Source organism: Indicator indicator, chromosome 6 (assembly GCF_027791375.1).
Source record: "Indicator indicator isolate 239-I01 chromosome 6, UM_Iind_1.1, whole genome shotgun sequence".
Taxonomy (NCBI): Eukaryota; Metazoa; Chordata; class Aves; order Piciformes; family Indicatoridae; genus Indicator; species Indicator indicator.
Window position 1 is genome coordinate 35,579,321 of NC_072015.1, and position 18,882 is coordinate 35,598,202.

At 38.2% G+C, this 18,882-nt stretch overlaps 1 protein-coding gene across 1 annotated transcript in view; it reads right to left on the reverse strand.

The window, feature by feature from the left end:
- The window catches only part of GABBR2 (gamma-aminobutyric acid type B receptor subunit 2), a 498,889-nt gene that overhangs the window by 172,275 nt on the left and 307,732 nt on the right, over positions 1-18,882 (reverse strand). Inside the window, exons 9-11 of the mRNA XM_054381694.1 lie at positions 5,100-5,180; positions 1,357-1,507; positions 707-839 (exon numbers count right to left, since the gene is read on the reverse strand). Coding sequence (XP_054237669.1) covers positions 707-839; positions 1,357-1,507; positions 5,100-5,180 — 365 coding nt within the window. The remainder of the gene's footprint in view (positions 1-706; positions 840-1,356; positions 1,508-5,099; positions 5,181-18,882) is intronic.

The window sequence follows — 18,882 nt, forward strand, 5'->3', positions numbered from 1 at the left end:
AACTAGAACATATGCATCTAGCCTTGTGTAGCCTGGATATAGTAGTAGAAGTCTTTGGAGATTAAGCCAAAAAGAGTGAGTAAAAAGACTGGGACAAGCAGCAGTCACAAAGTCTAAAATAATATGGAATCTATAAAGAAAAAAAAATACACACACATATATAAAATATATATATACTAGATGTCATGTTACAAACATGAACTTTAAAAAATCCACTTCATACATATAATTTCAAAGTAAGAAAGTACATCTACTTATTTAGTGTGAGGCTAAATCCCAATGCACTTGAAAATAATGATAGCAATAATAACAACAACAATAATAATAAATTTAAATATATTACATATATTTATTATAATAAATAATAGCTGTTATTTTATTATCATTCTATTATTATATTTATATTTCTACATGTAAATATATTTATTATTATTGTTGTTATTATTATTGGTATTCTTATTATTATTCTACTACTTCTTCTTCTTCTTATTAATATTAAATTATTATTATTAAATTATTATTATTATATTATTATTGTTATATTGCTTTGTGCATGTTTCAGGATTTGGTTCCAGGAAAGAACTAAGAGCAGTAGTTTAAGTGGATTAAAAGGAACGATACACCCAACTATCAAACTTTCCTGTTTTCATTTAATGCAGAGCTTCCTGCAAGATTATCTTCATCTAGAATATATGGAATTACTTACTGTGCAAAGTGTCTCAAAGGTCTTTTCGGAGACAAAGGATCCATCAAGACCAAAAAGAAAAATTGATGCGTAAGAAAGCATCCCTCCAAGGATAATAAGATTGTTCATATACGGACTGGACATCTTTATTAGTCTGTGGACAAAAAGTGATAGTGCATTAAAGAAGAAAAGAGTACTGTTAGGCTATTAGAGCAATAAAGAGGTATTTTTTGCAACCGAGCAAACGGATAACCCTTCTTGTAGAACTCCATGAAATCTACAGGCATGCACACTGTTTTCTGTTTTATAAAGTCTAGCACTGTTTCAGGTTTTTAAATGTTTATTAAAAAGACCTCCTGTTCTACTCATGGATTAATTATCTAGGGTTAATGTTAACAGCAGACAGTCAAACATAAATTAAAAAAAAACCCTACACTTTCCAGACAGTGCAAAAGAACTTGTCTTAACAAACAGACAATCTTCTTCAGTGTGAATATATTACACAGTGATTTCATTTAAATAGTTTTAAATATCATCTTTCCACACTTTTAACATGTTCCTTAAAAAAAAAAAAAATATATATATATATATATACACACACACGACAGACTCTACAAACATGGCATTTAAATATGAAAGAAGTAGTGATAGAAGCAACATGAGTGTCTTACTTCTGATTTCTGTTTTTGATGTTAAAGAACAAGAAAGCACTGGCCATAATCATTCCTAGGATGGTGAGGGCAGAGAGGATGCTGTAGAGTGGCAGAGAGATCTTGCGTAGCTCCTCTTGTATAATTGTTTTGTCCTTTGGAGGTTCAAGTCCTAGAAGTACAAGAGGAAAAAAAAGGCTAAAGCTCAGCCAGATGTAGAATTTCTGTAAGAAAATTTGCCTCTTCATTTAATGGTGTTAGCAACCTTGAATCACATCAGTAGATAATGAAATCCTTGACTTAGACAGACATCTGCCAGTCCCAGACTGACAAGAAAGCTTCTATTTCTGAAGCATGTAAGCATTTTTGGATAAAAAAATTACACCAAAACTCTAATGTAGAACCCCATAAAATATATGCTAACTATCCCTATTTTAAAGTGTAAATAAACACTAAAATGTGTACTGAGACGGTAAATTTTATCATTATAGATTATGTTTTTCTGAAACAAGAGACAGAGCAGTGAGCAGAAAGTGGAGAGCGTTGTTTCTCTGCATACTCTCATCATTACCATGGCAAATTCAAAAAGCCTGCCTAGACACTTTCTACAGCTGAAGACAAGCCTTGGTGTGGCACCACTGGCACATGAACTGATGGCCCTGGGGGGCTGAAATGGGGCACTGGGCTGTGGGCAGGTCTGGGAAAGCCCTGGAAGGGGGAGAAGCAGGACTGTGGTGTCTTCAGGACTCTACAGGATGGAACGTGGAAAACTGGTAGTAGAGGTTTTATAGGAAGAGACCTACTTTGCAAATCTCTGCAGATGTAAACTTGAATGTCTGAAGTTAAAAACTATGTTGAAAGTAATGTGCTTCAGAAGCAGTCAGATCCTACTCATTAATGGTGTCTCAGTTTAATGAGAGTAATTGCTTTCCAATGCTCTGTATCCCCTACTTCCCATACTCCATTTTACTGTACCTATTTCTTTTTATTAATGCACAGGATTGCCAAAAGGCCTTTTGTGGTAGTTTTAGGCTATGCTTCTATATTTTTTTCACAGATCTTGAGCAGAAAGTAGTAAAATGTAAATAAATCACTATTGGGTGTAAAAAGGAAAATAATGACTATTCTAAACAATCCCATTGGAGAGATATCTACCATAAGATTTGGTTCCCAAAACAATATCTCTCTTTCTTCTTGCTTCACTCTGGGAGATACTAACTGACTTTATTGACCTTGGCTGCATTATTTTGGCTAAGTCTAGTATCTCTGCTTCCCTCTCTTGTCCCTTTTGTACAGGGGGAAAGGGGAAGGCAGGGAGGGAGAAGCTATTAGCTTCCCCTGGTCTTTGAGCAAGGGGATCCTTGTGCTGTTTGTTAAATGTAAATGTCTGTAAATATTGTAAATACTGTATATTTTGTATATATTCATTGCATTCTATTGTAGATGGCAGCTTTGCTTGTAAATACAGCTTCCATTTGCTTCCACCTGAGCTACTCTGGCAAAGTTAATACTGGGGGGGAACTTTCAACCCACCACATTACAAAACCTTTTTGCATCACTATCTTCCTTCAGAAAGGGATTTGTGTGTTCTACAGTGCCTGATCCTGTCCTTGCACATCATCTCTCACGGGGCTGCAAGGGAGACAACACAGGACTGAGCAGCTTCATTTCAGAAAACGGCTGTGGAGGCCGAGTTTTATGCAACTGCAGATCACAGAGCTGTATGTAACTGCCTAGAAGATGCTGTAGCAAAATTTAATATACACTCATCTCCTTTGCCTAGAAGAATATTCAAATGTTTCTACAGTAAAATATCCATACCAGCTAACCTGAAACAATTCAGGCAATGGAAACTTGCTATCCTTTAAAATTTATGTCCAATATTTCTGAAAAAAACCAAAAATTACTTTCAATTGATCCTGATGAAGTGGCAGTCAAGGAACTGCCATCATCAAATCTTTTGCTGATCTGATACTGGAGAAAAGTACCTGAGATTTCCCCCTTTTCCCTTTCCTACATCAGACCATGCATTTACAGAGCATGATGCTTCACTAAATTAGGCAAGTTACAAGCCAAAAACACAGTAGAGCACAAGCTTTAACTAACTTGAAACAGATTACAGGCAAAAACAAAGCCCTCCTTTAACTGAAATATACAGAATACACTGATGATTTGTATTTATTAAATGTAAATGCTCAGTTATTCTATAAAATGCATTTTCTTATTTGTTCAGTGGCCATTCAATTCTACCTAAGATAATGAATTCTTGTTCTCTTGTGTGCAATTTTATGCAAAGGTTTAAACAGGGCTATATTTACCACTCTTAAATTCAAATACTTAAAGTTACTAAGATTTTTATACTGCCTGGAAGTATCCTGCATATCAAATACATGACTGTCTCCATGCAAAGTTAAGGTGGATAAATGGAAAGGGTTTCTGTGAGTCACATAATGAATCTGTAGACAAGTATAAGACAGGCGATGGGGGGAAGGAACACTAAATATGGTCAGAACAAGATCCTGGAAAAAAACTCTGAACAGAGAATTTTCCCCAACACTTAACATCCATAAAGGCATGGAGTTATGAACAAAAGATACCTCATATTACTTGATTCATCCTAGATATATTCTCTGGAAATTAATCTTATTGAATCAGTATTTAACTACATCATCCTTGCAGCAAAGATAATCACTGGGTGTCATACTTTTACAACTGGGACAGATTCTGTGTTCTTCATTTCCAAATCCTCATTCTTAGACAGATGTGAGAGGTTCATGTAGCTGTGCTCTTTGAAGCCCAGCAAAGGATTAGATGATTTAGATCACTGCAGTGAAACTCCAGTCATGCTCACGTAAAATTTGAGTGTTGGGACACTGGAGGCAGGAGTAGCAGAGCATGGGATACAGCAGCTTGATACTCATCCACTGCTCCCAGAGGAAACCACACAGATGTCATGAAGCTGACCTTACTTTCCATTACTGAATTGCACTATAGCAGATCTTGAGATTAAGTCTTAATTATTAGCTTTAAAAATAATGCATAGCCCTATATTCAACCAGAGAGATCCTTAAAACTAATTTCAGCTCACATCTGGCTGCCTTGATCATATGCTTAGAAAGTTGTGCCTGCACTCCCACTGCTTTGAGGGCAGAGGAAGACTCCATGTTAACTTTGGAGCACCAAGGGATCAAAAAGGGCAGAAAATACAGCAACACAGGCTACCTGCCAGCTGTGGATCTTGCATTACTGCTGGGCTGAACACCTCCTCTGTCCCTGTTTCACAAGGGCTGTCTCAAAGCTAACCTTGGTATTTTGAAACCCTGTTTTCTAACTGTCTAACAGACAGCTCCCAAAGGAAAACAACCTTCTCCTCCTTGTGTGTGCAAATATCATTCAGAAGTGAATCCCTTAGATGATATGAACTGGGGGAGTCGGAAATGGGAATGAAATTAGAACATCATTGATCAGAGGAGATGAAATAGAAGACATATCTGTAGCTTGTCGAAATATCAAAGAATGTTTATGCACACATATAAATTAGATTTTTTCTTGCTCATAGGAATCAACACAAGTACACAATATGAGACCATTGGAAGTCCCCTGCTATTTCTTTTAAGAACAACTCAGTTCCCTTTCTCTTTATATAATGTCATAGCTTTTTAATATTAAGAATCCCAAACCAGTCCTTTAACAGCATTCAGTCTTACAAATCACAGACAGCTATCCATATCATTCCTGTTCCTCTTTCCATTTTTCAGTCCTACCTTGGAACCTAATGCTGTTGTTCATAATTTCCAGTTCATCAGCCACAGCATTGTACTCTCCCACCTTCACTTCCTTTCTTTCTGCAGAGAAACAAAGAAGAGTGATTGTTTATGGCAGTTCACATGTTCTCAATTATTTAACTGATTTTGCCTTCTTTTTTTTCTTTTGACAGTAAATCAAAAGGAAAAGAAATATGCCTGAAGTGCATGAATTATTAAAGCAGAATGCCAGGCAGCTAACATCATTAAAAGAAATATTTCTAATTCCTTAAAGAAACACACAATATTTTTTAAAACCCATTTACATAATCAGAGAATTGTTGTTACTGGGCACATGCGTGTCCAGTTTAATCGTATTGGTTTGCACTATGCAGGATATATTCCTGTGAGAACAGGCATGGCTCATTCACACATTCTACTCTTATTTAACAACCAGGACAGCTTGCCTAGTGAAGTACTTCCCAAGGGAGTCACCATGGCAGGCTTCAGCCAGTATGGAGTAGATTGAGTAGTCAATAGATATGCTGGAAATCTAATCTCCTATTCTGACTAGGAATTAGCAAATCATTAGTACCTTGACTGCAAACCACACACTACTATATAATTAAAGCCAACACTGACTGGAGCTAAAATTTTACTGTTACTCTCTTCTGTTATTTTAGGACTATTATCACACACATGGCCTTCTTGTACATTAACAGAGGAGAGCAACACAGATACAGGAACTTATTTTCTTTGGTTCTTGCCTTGACCACTGTTACTGGAACTCCAGCACACATCTGTCCTGCCCATCTGGTAACATCTTCCTAATGTTTGTAAATGTGTGAAGGGTGAGTGTCAGGCTCTTCTCAGAGATGCAATAATAATAATAGGAAAAAGGCCAATGGATGCAAGCTGGAGTACAGAAGGTTCCACGTGAATGAAAGGAAAAGCTTTTTCACTGTGAGGGTGACAAAACACTGGAACAGGCTGCCCAAAGAGGTTGTGGATTCGCCTTCTCCAAAGACATTCAAAACCCACCTGTATGAGTTCCTGTGTGACCTACTTTTGGTAACCCTGACCCAGCAGGGGTGTTGGACTAGATGATCTTTTGAGGTCCCTTCCAACCCCTAATATTCTGTGATTCTGTAATTTTGATAAGAGATACATAAAACACACGCACATTTGCTACAATTTTGAGTTGGCTTAGCAGAGCCAAAAATTTCCTTTCAGCCCTCTATATCTGGTAATGCACAAACCAATTTACGTTTAAATTTTGAGCTCATCTCCCTATTTGTGACACTGATTTTGGGAGCTTATGATCTTGAACTAGATGACAAATTTGAAAAGGCTATATTTCACCCAACAGCTCCACATTAACCTTTTCTCATTCCTCACTCAAAATGATTCTGTCTGTTCAGCTCTGCTGAGTGGAGCAGCTAGGTCCATTTTAGTGTCACAGTACATTAGAGGTTGGAAAGGATCTCAAGAGATCGAGTCCAACCCCCCTGCCAAAGCAGGATCACTTAGGGTAGTCTGCACAGGAATGCATCCAAGTGGGTTTTGAAAGTCTCTAGAGAAGGATTAAAATCAACACTAACTAATACTAATCTGAGAGCTCACAGGAGGCAAAAGTTTTCCTTACATGAGCTCCACATTTTATTGTTGAACCTGTTTATGAAGAATTGTAGGCTGGGTTGCAAACCTGCCAGAGATAATCTAGGCATTTTCTATACCCTTATAAAAAGCTAGAGTTCGCAGTTCTGAGATGAGAATGAGAATGATCCTCTTATGGGGTCCTAAAACCAGTTTGGAATAAAAATGCACTCTGCTGGTCACCAGCAGCAGTTTCGCAAAGCCCATCTACAGAACATGACATGTTCTTAGGAGTAAATATAAGTTTATACTTTCTGTCACTGGCTGAAAATTCTGTGTGAAATAGATTTACACATAAATATTTGACAGTCTTAAACAGTAAAATCTTCCCAGTAGTCACTTAGCAGATAAAATGTTTACTGCTGAAAGCTGAACCAATCACTTCCATATGTATTTGCAGCATGACAGCTATTACCTGCAGATCTAAAACATCAAAACAGAATCTAGAAAGGAGACAAGCACCAGAATGTGTACAACATACCACATGCACATTAGATGCCAGATAGTCTACATCACCTACCTATATCAAATAGAAAGGACACACACCTCGGTTTTGGTCTAGCTACAACTTTATAGCAACAGGCTACAACCTAATAGCTCTGATAGTGAAGAAAATCGAGTTTGCTCCACAAAAATTTCGGTATGGAATGTTTACTGGGACTAGATTAAATGTGAGAAGCACATCATAGGTAGGGAAGCATATCCAAAGGACAATGTAAATCTGTGGTCTGATTAAGATACTGCAACTGAGAAACTTCCTGTGGCTGCTCCATCTGACATACAAAGCCATTCCTTTCCAACATTTATAAATTCTTACAAGGTTTCCTGTACAGGTGAAGTAACACTGAGAATGTGTCTATGATGGTAAATACAATTTAGTGCAATATAGATGAGGTAGCCTACAATTAGCTACCCTGGGTACCAGGAGCTAACCCTTGTAGGAGTCCAACTCAGCAGAGCTGATTGGGGAAACAAACTTCCATTGCAGATGGGGCTGAAGAGTGAAACCTTTTGGGATTTACAAACCAAAGTGCGGGGGGGAAAGAAGTGTTTAGTTCCTAGGAATGATATTATCAATGCCTTGACCCTTACAAATGGGAAGGGACAGTTCATAGAGCACATGCCAAGGTTTAGTGATGTCAAGAAAAACAATAAAGATACTTGATATCTTAAAGTAGTGGAAATAAAACATATTTTTATTGAGAGGAAGGATTGCTATAGGTTAAAGCCTGAGAACGGGTTAATCTGCCTGTTGCCCCCTCTCCCCCAACACAGAAGTGAGGGAAAAGTAATACATAAAACTCTGGGTTCAGATAAAGAGTTGAGATAGGATAAGAGTTTACTGAATAAATGAGATAATAGTAATAATATGCACAATTACCCTAGCCTAAGTGCAGAAAAAGCCCAACAGAAAGCAGCAGCATGCAGAAGCAAGTGAGGTAAAAACCCACGGCAGGGAGCTAATCCTGCATCCCTCCCTGTCCCACTGCCATCTCAGCAGGAGAGCCAACACCCAAACTCCTGGAACCCAAAAGCAGCAACTGGAACAGGATGTGTCTCATGTTGCAATCTGAACTTGAAGCCCCATAATACTTTGGTGCAGGCAGCACTTTCATTTTGAAGATGGCATGAGGCAGGATGGTTTTGAATAACAACAGCAAATTTGAATTCAACCCATGACAAGGATATACTATCCATTTCATGGTATGATTACAGGGATGCTGAGGGAAGATACAAATAGTCTTTGTGCTCTTTTGTACATCCAGCAAGGAGTACAGCTACAGCTGCTGTTTTTCCAGTTCCCCAAACATCAGTGACAGTCACCTCCAAATATTAGTTAAAGGAATCAAGGAAGCAGCACTATGGCTCTCTGCTCTCTTGCATAGGCCAACATGGCTAAGTGTGGGACTGCAGGCTCTACTTTCCTATATGTCATGCCCTTGAATTCCCTTTGGATATTCTGAATTATTTATCAGTATACTGTTTGTATAATTTAGTTTATATCTGTCAAAATCTTTGTGTGCTCAATAATAAAAGAACAGGAGGTGGTAGAACTCCTTCAAATAAACACACCAACAAAGGGCTTTGCACAATCACAGATGACAGGATCAGAGGATGTCAGGCGTTGGAAGGGAACCAAAGAGATCATAGAGTCCAACCCCCCTGCCAGAGCAGGACCATACAGTCTAGCTCAGGTCACAGAGGAATGCACCCAGACAGGCCTCAAAAGTCTCCAGAGAAGGAGACTCCACAACCTCTCTGGGCAGCCTGTTCCAGTGCTCTGTGACCCTTACAGTAAAGAAGTTCCCCCTTGTGTTGAGGTGGAACCTCCTGTGCTGCAGCTTACATCCATTGCTCCTTGTCCTCTCACAGGGAGCAAGTGAGCAGAGCCTGTCCCTCCCTCCTGACACCCAGCCCTCAGATATTTATAAACATTTATTAAATCCCCTCTAAGTCTTCTCTTTTCCAGACTAAAAAGTCCCAGGTCCCTCAGACTCTCCTCATCAGGAAGTGCTCCAGTCCCCTAATCATCCTCTTAGCCCTTCACTGGACCCTTCTCCAGCAGGTTCCTGTCCCTCCTGACCTGGGGAGCTCAAAAACTGAACACAGTACTCAAGATGAGGTCTCACCAGGGCAGAGTAGAAGGGAAGGAGAACCTCCCTCAATCTGCTGGACACGCTCTTCTTAATATACCCCAGGATCCCAGTGGCCTTCTTGGCCACAAGGGCACATTGCTGACCCGTATTCTGAATATGATGTTGACTTCTTTCTGCAGTGCTTCCACTATTTTTAACTTTGTCTTTCCATAGTCATGATAAAGAGACGCTCAGGTTAAAATGAAGAATAAAATGTGAGAAATAACATAGTTGTTTTATGAGATAAGGCTTGTCTGCACCATTACAGGAGTGGCAAGATTTTATAACTTGAATCTGCAGCTGTTCTTTCAGACAGGAATAGTAAAGAATGAACACTAACTGATCCAGAGAAAACTGGTCCAAAAATACGTGACAGAAAATTATGCCTATTGAGCAAAATTATAAACAATTAATCCTCGTTGCTAATTAATTGCCACAGACAGATTACTTATATGCCAAGATGAAAGTCTTCTGCCAACAAAGAACTCTTAAAGGTGAATTAAAATGCTTTCTTCTACATGATTTATTAGAGAATTTTAGAGCCCACTTTGAGGAACGCTGCCACTTAATTAATTGAGTCACAGTTAAAAAAATTAATAGAACAGATTTTTAACTGCACATCAGGTAGCTACACATTCTTGTTGATTGTAAGCAAAAATAATCCTGCAATGGACACGAGTTTGAGTAAAGCAAACTTACCAAAAAGCACAACAGTATTATGAATAGCTGTATAGTGGTTATCCACTGACACTGAGAATTTCCAGATGAGACTATGTTTACTTTCAGGCTTTTTCACTGTATGTCCACTACATTTTTATATGTGTACTTATTTCCACCTCATGAAGATATTTTCTATTGAGAGATGTTTAAGGCTGCGAAAGCACTTGCAGTGCATAAGAGATGGGACATATAAATTTGATGGCAGAATAAGGTGAAAAGCGAGACTTTTTGAGACTTAAAAACCCAAGAGTGAGTGTGTGTGTGGGGAAAGTCTTTAGTACCTAGGTATGACATTATCAATGCCTCAACTCTCCCAAATGGCTAGCTCCTAATGACAATAGAACTGTCTATATCTGAAGCACCTTCAAGAAACAACCCTGGTGGTGATGAAATTAAGTCAATATAAAAATGTTTATACTAGTGCAACGACCAGTGTCATTTAGGCTGATAATAATAAGGGTACTCTGAAACAACAATGTGTTACAAAGTTACAAAAAGATGTATATTGATATCTGAATGCATTCATATCTAGCTGGTTATACCAATGTAAAAAAACTGTCTAGAACACCAAAACAAAAATAAATTAACAGGTCTGCCCTAACATTACCATGCTGGCCAAACCACGTGCCTGTAAAAGAAAATAAAGGACAGCAAAGCTTTAAATAGCTTACCATACCTTGGCACTACTACTGTTTTGTTATGTCACTGCAGCTCATTATAAAGTTGGAACTCCATGCTAACTACAACAACAAACATGCAAATGATGAATATTCACTTTCCAACAAATACAAAGTAAACTTTAAAGTAAATTTAATAATTTTACTATGGACTATTCTCTAGATAAGGAACACTAATGGCTCTCATCTAAATGACACTTAGGCTATTCTCAATTTAGAAGCAGTAGAAAAAAAGATATAACCTATAGCTGAAAGCATACCTAGGTCTTAGTTCATCCTGAAAATCATCCATGGATAAGGTGCTGCCACCATGGTTCCTTCTTGAAAAGCTTTTCACAGTTTTTTTACAGCTCCTCCTTCTCCAGTGAGGAAATTATCACTGTACTCCCTGAAAACCTTCCCCTGACATCACTTTAACAATCTCTTCTCCCTCTCTTTGCCAGCTGCCCCTCTTGCTTAACCCATTCTAATTCAGTGGGAGTAATCAGATGCTTAGGACATTAGAAAATCTTGCTGCATATTCAGCACTCAGCAGCCTATCTCAGGATTCAGTATTACTAAACCTTGTTCTACAAGAGAAACATTTTGCTCTTGCACATTGTTCCTCACCTCACCCATGCATTGCAGACCAACAGGACCGCTGAGGAATATTTACTCATCAGAAAATGCCCAAGAGGCTACTAAGGGGAGAAACTGAGTATTGACCATACACAACTGCAATGCCTGAAGATCCCTAGGAAGAGAATTACACTTCAATTTGGAAATATTTTAATTTCAAATAAATCTCCTATATGTTAATAAAAAATCATGCCACTGCAGTCACACTTTCAAAGACACATCTAACCTGTCTGAAGGTTCACAAATCACAAGATACTGGCAACTCATTGACAGGTTCAGTCCAGAGGCAGAATGAAGGGTGCATGGACACTTTACATTATGGTGTCCTGAGGCTTGACTTTTTCCAATTTGGCTTCTGGTCACATTCCCTTCTAAACAATGAATGTTTTACTTTAGCACTTTAAACTGTCAGTCACCTAGCAATCATTCATCTGTGTCAGGGATTAGCTCTTCTTTCTCGTTCCCTCTATTGCCTACTGCAAAACCTCCTGAAGAGCTCATGTGCTGCTGGGAGCAACAGCAACCCTGTGATCAAGGTTATTCAGAGAACAAGTCCCAGGAAAGAAGACGGACCAGACACAAAGTATTGAAAAATCTAAGCTGCAGACTGCAAAGTGATGGCAAGTATGAGAACACTTTCCATATTTCAGTAAACCCACTGCAAATTGCCTGCAAAATCTCTTCTAACCTGTTTTACCTTAGTCTCACTCATTTGGAAAGCTGCTTCACAAAATAGCAATCTACCACAAATGCCTTTACATTGCCGAATTAAATCAAGCATCATGAAAGCTAATTTTCTTCAGAATAAATACAGAAATATTTCATGCTGTGGATCTTGCAGAAACTCTTAGCAAATTAATGTAATCTTAACTTCTGTAATATATCCTTGTCAAACAGGACCAAGAACCTTTTCAGTTATCCTTATCACACATCAGCAATACCCAATACAAGTTGAAAGATTCCAATTAATTTAAAAAAAAATCACAAGAGAAGCTTATAAATAATGAATGAGCAAAGCTTTTTTCATTACTTTCTATCCACTTGTAGGCAACCATTTCTTTGTTTAAAGACAGAAATGGTGAAGTTAAGAATCACAGTTCAAATAAGGAAGAAAATGTCAGGTCACACAGAAGATTATTCCTCAGCAGAAGCTGCCAAAAAAGAAAGAATTAATGAAGAAAAATATGTTACCTTTGCAAGGACTTGAATTACCATAGCTCTCACCCTTGTATTAAAGTTAAAAATCTGGTTTGCCCAAAGGAGCATACCATCATCTTTAACACTTGCATAACTATATCCTTCATTTGAAATTCTTATTTAGTGTTTTATTTCTGAAATCCTGGATTCCAGTGCACAAAACATCTAGGAAATCCTGAGTTATGAAAGCAGTGTATACAGAAAGTGGCCAATTCCTCAACTCCTATCTTGCATGCATCCATAAAGCAAACCAGACAGAAAGGTTAAACCAGACAAAGGCCAAACAGTGTATGTCAGATAAGAAGTCTTAACCCTGGGCTTATTTCACTAGATTAGCAAACAGGACATAGCAAGCAGCACATAAAAGGCCATTAAATATCCTGAACTCATAAAATAAATCTAGTTGCTTTATAGCCCCAAAAGACTTTTCCATTAAGAGTTCAAGCATATACATTTTTTAAAGCCTATAAAAATTAATTTTACTGATTGTTTTTCACCTTTGTTCTTACCTCCCTGATTTTAGTACTGTCTCCTATTTTCCTTGTTAGATTGGCTTCTAGCTCTGCACAGAAATATAGTAGTACAATTCATGTGAATTTAATATCTGAATATCTCAGATATTTATTTATCATGTATCAAAGAGCTGTACAATGAAATAAAAAATAATGACTCTGAACAATTTAAAACAATTACTCTTTAAAATTTGAATTGAGAACACCCTCATTATACTTTTCATTCATGAAACTGAGAAAGATATAAACATATACAAAATAATGAAGGCAGGTTATTCATGAAGTATAATGACTATTGTGATGAAGCAAGGGTACAGAGGTTATGTTAATTCTTCCAGAAAGAAGTTCCTAATTCTTAGGATGCTTAATAAATTACTTGGTCTGCTGAAATAAGGCTGTTTATGAGATCAAACTTTCAGTTTTAATACTTCTATCATAAAATTCTGAGAATCATAATCAAACTGCACAACCACTGAATCCTATGTCAGTAATTTGAATTCCTTTTAGCTCCATTAAGGAAGATAAGAGACACAAAGAAATATTCGATAAGGTACGGTATGATAATGTTTTAGGATTTACACATGTTCAATAACTGCAACATCTCAACCCAGTTAAGAGTTTTCCTATTTTGTTGCTTGTCCTCTTTTATGATTTGGTTAACTTTGCAGAGAATAAAAATCCTCATCATTATAACAGTTTATTTGCCAAAGTAAATTATTCTTTGAATTCAAACAGTACCTCAGAGTGCAAGCATATATGTGGGGTTTTTAAGTATAAATATTTATCTATATGTAACATGGTCTACAAACAAAAATACATACTCATTTCACTTGGCATCATCTGTTCCTATCAGAATTGAAAACCAGTGTATTTTTCTTGGTTCAATATTTACAGTGAGAAACAGGACTGCCTAAGTAAAACTACAGGCAGCTACCACAAGAAGGAATTTTCTCAGTTACTAAATAATAACACAACTTCATTATTGGTTGCGTGCCTTTAAGTACCTTTACTCTCCTACACTAGTTCATTTTCTACAGTAGGTGTGCTAGGAAATTGACCTGTGCAGACACACAGACTTGGGCTGTCTTCCCAGGACACCTTCCAGCTTCCCAGGTTTAAAAGGCCATCAAGGTAATGACAGGTTTGGACAAGGCTGCCAACTGATGTGCAGAGAAGTCCCTCTGGCAGCAGCCCAGGGCCCAGCAGCAGCTCCATCTGTCAGAGCCTCTCTGGGAGAGGGACAACTGAAAACCAGGACTGTGAGGGAGATGGAGGTGCCAGTGAGAGAGAATGTGATCCTCATTGGTTGCCTATGGAGTTTGATTTCAGAGCACTGAAATGTGAAAGAGGGTGAGGCACAATTCTAGCTATACCATGATACTGTACTAATTCAAAGATAAGGGACAGAAAACCATAGGATGGCAGCATTCGCATTTTGACAGTCTGAGACAGACTTCCAAAGAAATTCAAGATAACAGAACAGTAGTGTTTTCAGACCTCTTGTCCCAGGGCAGTAAATGCAGTTATTATCTCTGAGTCTGAGTCTCTGGAAACTGAGTCTGAGTAGGCACAGTGTGCACTGTCAGGAAAGTCCATCAAAAGAAAGATTTGAACCATTATCAAATTGCCAGAGAATAGTTGTTTTGTTTTGTTTTTCAGTTACTCATGACCTTAAGTCAAATTCACCAAGCAGTGCCATTTAGGGAATAATGCCACCTTGGAATGGCATTACTGTCAGTCTTTTCTGACTCATCAGGTTAAAGTTCATCTATAGCTGAAAAAATTAAGATACCAAAGACAGTAGCCTAATTCTGGCTTCCATCTGCTGGCTCAGCCACTAAGCTTTCCATACAAACCTGACAGAAGATGTGTCTGGCCACTACCAAGGGATGCCCTCATAAGAAAGACAGCCTTGGGGGCCTGTATTTCCTTGACTCTAGCCCAGCTGCATGCTCTAGTTGAACCAGACAAGATTAGAGTGACCTTTTCCTCCTCCAGTATGTTTAATATTCTAACATTTAGTTTTATTTTCTTGCTGATGCCCGAAAGAAATATTTCACCACATTTACCTAAATCATTACTTTTCTAACTGAAATTTTAAATCAATTTGATATGGATTATCTGGAGAATACTAATAAAATAAAAACAAAACAAAGCAAACAACCAACAAACAAACCCCAAACCAACGAACCAAACAAAAGGCAAAAACCAAACCAACCAATCAAACAAAAGACAAAAAAAAAAACAAGCAAAGAAGTTACTTAGAAAACCTTGGGTAGCTACCTCTTTCCCCAGAGAGGCTTTTCTTCTCAGGGTGGTGATGCACAGCACAACCACTGGCAGGAGCTCCATTCTGTGGACAGCTTCAGCTGACCTGAACAGTGCTGCCAAGTCTGCCATCATGTATTTGGGGGATGCTCAGTCATACAGAAAAAGCTGCACGATGAAGTCCTCCTTCTGAGGGTTGGGTCACCCTTTCTAACTGATATGATAACCAAAATTAAATGAATAACATGACAGAAACAGAAATGTCCCCCATCACAGAAGACACATGCTTAGCCAGAGAAGAGGGCCAGAACAGCATTCCAGCTACTGCATAGACACGATGAAGTAAATGAGTGGCTCACAACGTGGTTGCTTTCCCTCACCTTAGCAAGATATGCCTACTTCTGGTAATCTCCTACAACACAAGGACCACACAAAAGCTCCCTTATTGCACGTTTGGATAGGTACCTACGATTATATGATTAGGGCCTTCCCTCACCATCTGTCAGGGTTGTGCTTCCCCTGCCCTGGGAGGGGAAGGCTCAGCACATGCTGAGCAGCCTCACAGCAGGCTGTGTGCACCTCGCTTGCTCCAGTGGAAAGGTCAGAAAATGAGATGCTCTGTCTTCTTCCTTATCTACTGTATCCTTAAACATTTTCAGAATTAAGAGTGTGTTATTTAAAGGTTGTAGTTTCACAATTGCTGTGCCTGAAGATGGCAAGAGAGCAACAGCTGTTGTGCATATTATGAGTGTTGGATCTGCACTACTCACTATGTCCTTGAATATCCACTCTTGCCATTACACCAGGTGGCTTGTGAAAACACTGTAGCACATGAAGAGCTTTGAATATCTTCTTTATGATTCAGGGTCAAACCCAGAGGCAGAATTCCCACTGTCCTCATCCTAAGATACAAAATAAGACTGCTGAGGCAGAGCTGAGCCCATTTATACAAAGCTGCAAACTTTGTGCTCTTTTCTGTCTCATAATGTATGAAGTATGGCAACTGCCAGGTTTTTTTTTTCCTTGTATAAAAAGCCAGTTTTGACTCACCCAATCTTGTTTATTCCAGGTAGTTTATTCAGAAAGAGAAGGGGAAGAATTCCAGGAAAAAAATTTAGAGCAACGAAGAGCCCACTTGTCTAAGAACCTGCATCTGCATTGTTGAGCTATAGGGGAGAATTTAAAGGCAACCAAGTAGTGATATTCCCCTAGAACACTCTTCCAGTTTCCACTGCTGAGATGAAGAGAGCCATCACTCACAGCCATTGAAGGCCACAGACAGAGCCTTTCAAGCTCCAGCCCTCCCCTGACAATCAGCCCCCCCTACAGAAGACTGGCTCAGGGCTTAGAGCCACTTGGGATCACAGATTGTATATCCCTGTCCTCAGGGAGGTATGCTCCCCACTAGGGACAGGCTTGACGCTGCTACGTTTAAGGATGGCACACCAGGGAGTGAGAAAGCAAGAAATGCTACACATCTCCAGGATGCCCATCTAACCCCAAAACTGCATGATTCACAAGGTGAGAAAAGTATGCTTGAGAGTGCTGCTTTCCGTGTTTTTACAGGCAGAAGTGGATGCTGAGAAATTCCTCTTCAAAGTCAGTGTTCCTTGCCTGTCTTTTTTGACCCCCAAGAGGATATCTGAGAAGTTTGGAAAGCTTATGGTACCCAGCAGGAGGAATGGTGCTGTGACAACATAAGCATATGTGTGAGGAACCTAAAGCCTGGGGTACTGGCCAAGGTGTGCAGGAGGTGAGGCTGTGTACCAGCCCCATGCTCTAGGGCACTGTAAGAAAATAAATTAAATGTTGGTAGCTAGAAAAAAATGACTGCCCTACTCAGTTCTCATAGCATTTGAATTGTTCTGTGTATCAGCCCAGCCCACTAGGACCCTCCAATCATCTTTCTCACTTTGTGAATTTCTATTTGATGCCCTTGTGTTTGTAAATTGTATGCCAGGAAAAGGCCTATTTTGACATGTAAGATGACAGTAACAATCACTTCAGAATGTAATCCACCCTGATACACACTTTTAATGTTGATAGAGCTTTTTGGCTTTCTTCAGTTACTACAGGTACATTTTGGTAGGATGCATTCTAGTCTTGAACTTCAGCATTTTATAACGCCTACTAATTCTTTATTTCTCCTTTTACATTCTAATAGTGTTAAAACCTACATGGAAAAATATTGCAAAAGAAAGATAATTCAGGTTAATATTTTTAGCCTGATCTTGTAGTCAAGTTGAAATAAACACTCCAACTGGAACTTATTAAAAGTCAAAGCTACAAAGAAATAACTCCATTTTTCTGTGAATCCAGTGAGCCTTCACTTTCTTTAACCTGATTTGAACAATCTCTTCATATTTCTATCCCACTGGAAAAAAAAAAAACAGAAAGGAGGAAAAAGACCCAATGGTAATCACCTTTCAATGCCAATTAGGAACACTACATATTTTACTAAGAGCAAAGAAAATGGTGTGGAAGACTGATTAAATCACAAGAAGAGTTTTGAAGTTATAGTCTCTGATTTTATCTTTAATGATTGCTTCAAAAGTTTCCTAAAATATATTACACTTCAATATTGTATTAGTTAATTTTTAACCCTGGTTTATTTTTCCTTTTATTTGTTCATCTGGAGTATGAATAGCTACAGAGAGCAGACTTGAATTAAGAGAAAAAACCTCCCATGGAAAGCTACAGCCATTAAATTATAATTACTCTAAATAATAAAGGATTTAATAATTAATATAGAGCAGTTATATAATACACTTGACAGGCATCTCTGGAATAAAGTTGCCTGGCAAAGCACAGCCAGAGCACACAAACATTTATGCATAAGCATAGCTTTGATTTTGTGAATAACATTAAATGCGCTCATCTAGGAGTTTCCAGAATCAAAACTGATCTCCTAGGAATGGAGGGAAAACAGTTTGACAAAACACTGATAACTCAAACCAATCTATTCTGTCTAGAAAATTGACAGCATACAGCAATGACAATTTTAGTTTGAACATTTAGTTGTTAGAAGATGCCAGGATTTATGCCTGTAGGAATGAAAATATAATATAAGGCAAAAATCCTTGAAAACATGATAAAATTAGAAAAGCAGAAGAGTTTTTTTGGTGTGTGGGTTTTTTTGTTGTTGTTGTGGTTTTTTGTTTGGGTGGTGTGTTTTTCTTTGGTTGGTTTTGTTTGTTTTTTCATATATCTCTGTATTGCAGTATGACAGTGAAGAACTGTAGAGACTTTACAATTGGCTGGTCATAAAAGCCTAGATGCACAAAGCTGGAAAACTGATGTACAAAACTCGTGTCATCAGCTTTTCATTTCAATTGGAATAAAGTCTTGACAAAATGTAGTGTTTCAAACATGGAGAATATTTGCCTCCCTGTTCTAGCATAAAGTGGTGCCTTTTGCCTCAGATAACATTAAAATTGTAGATGAATGATAAGTAAAGAAAGCTGTGGTTGCTTGGTGTATGAAAGCAAGAGGAATTCTGAAAGTGGAAATTGCCAAAACC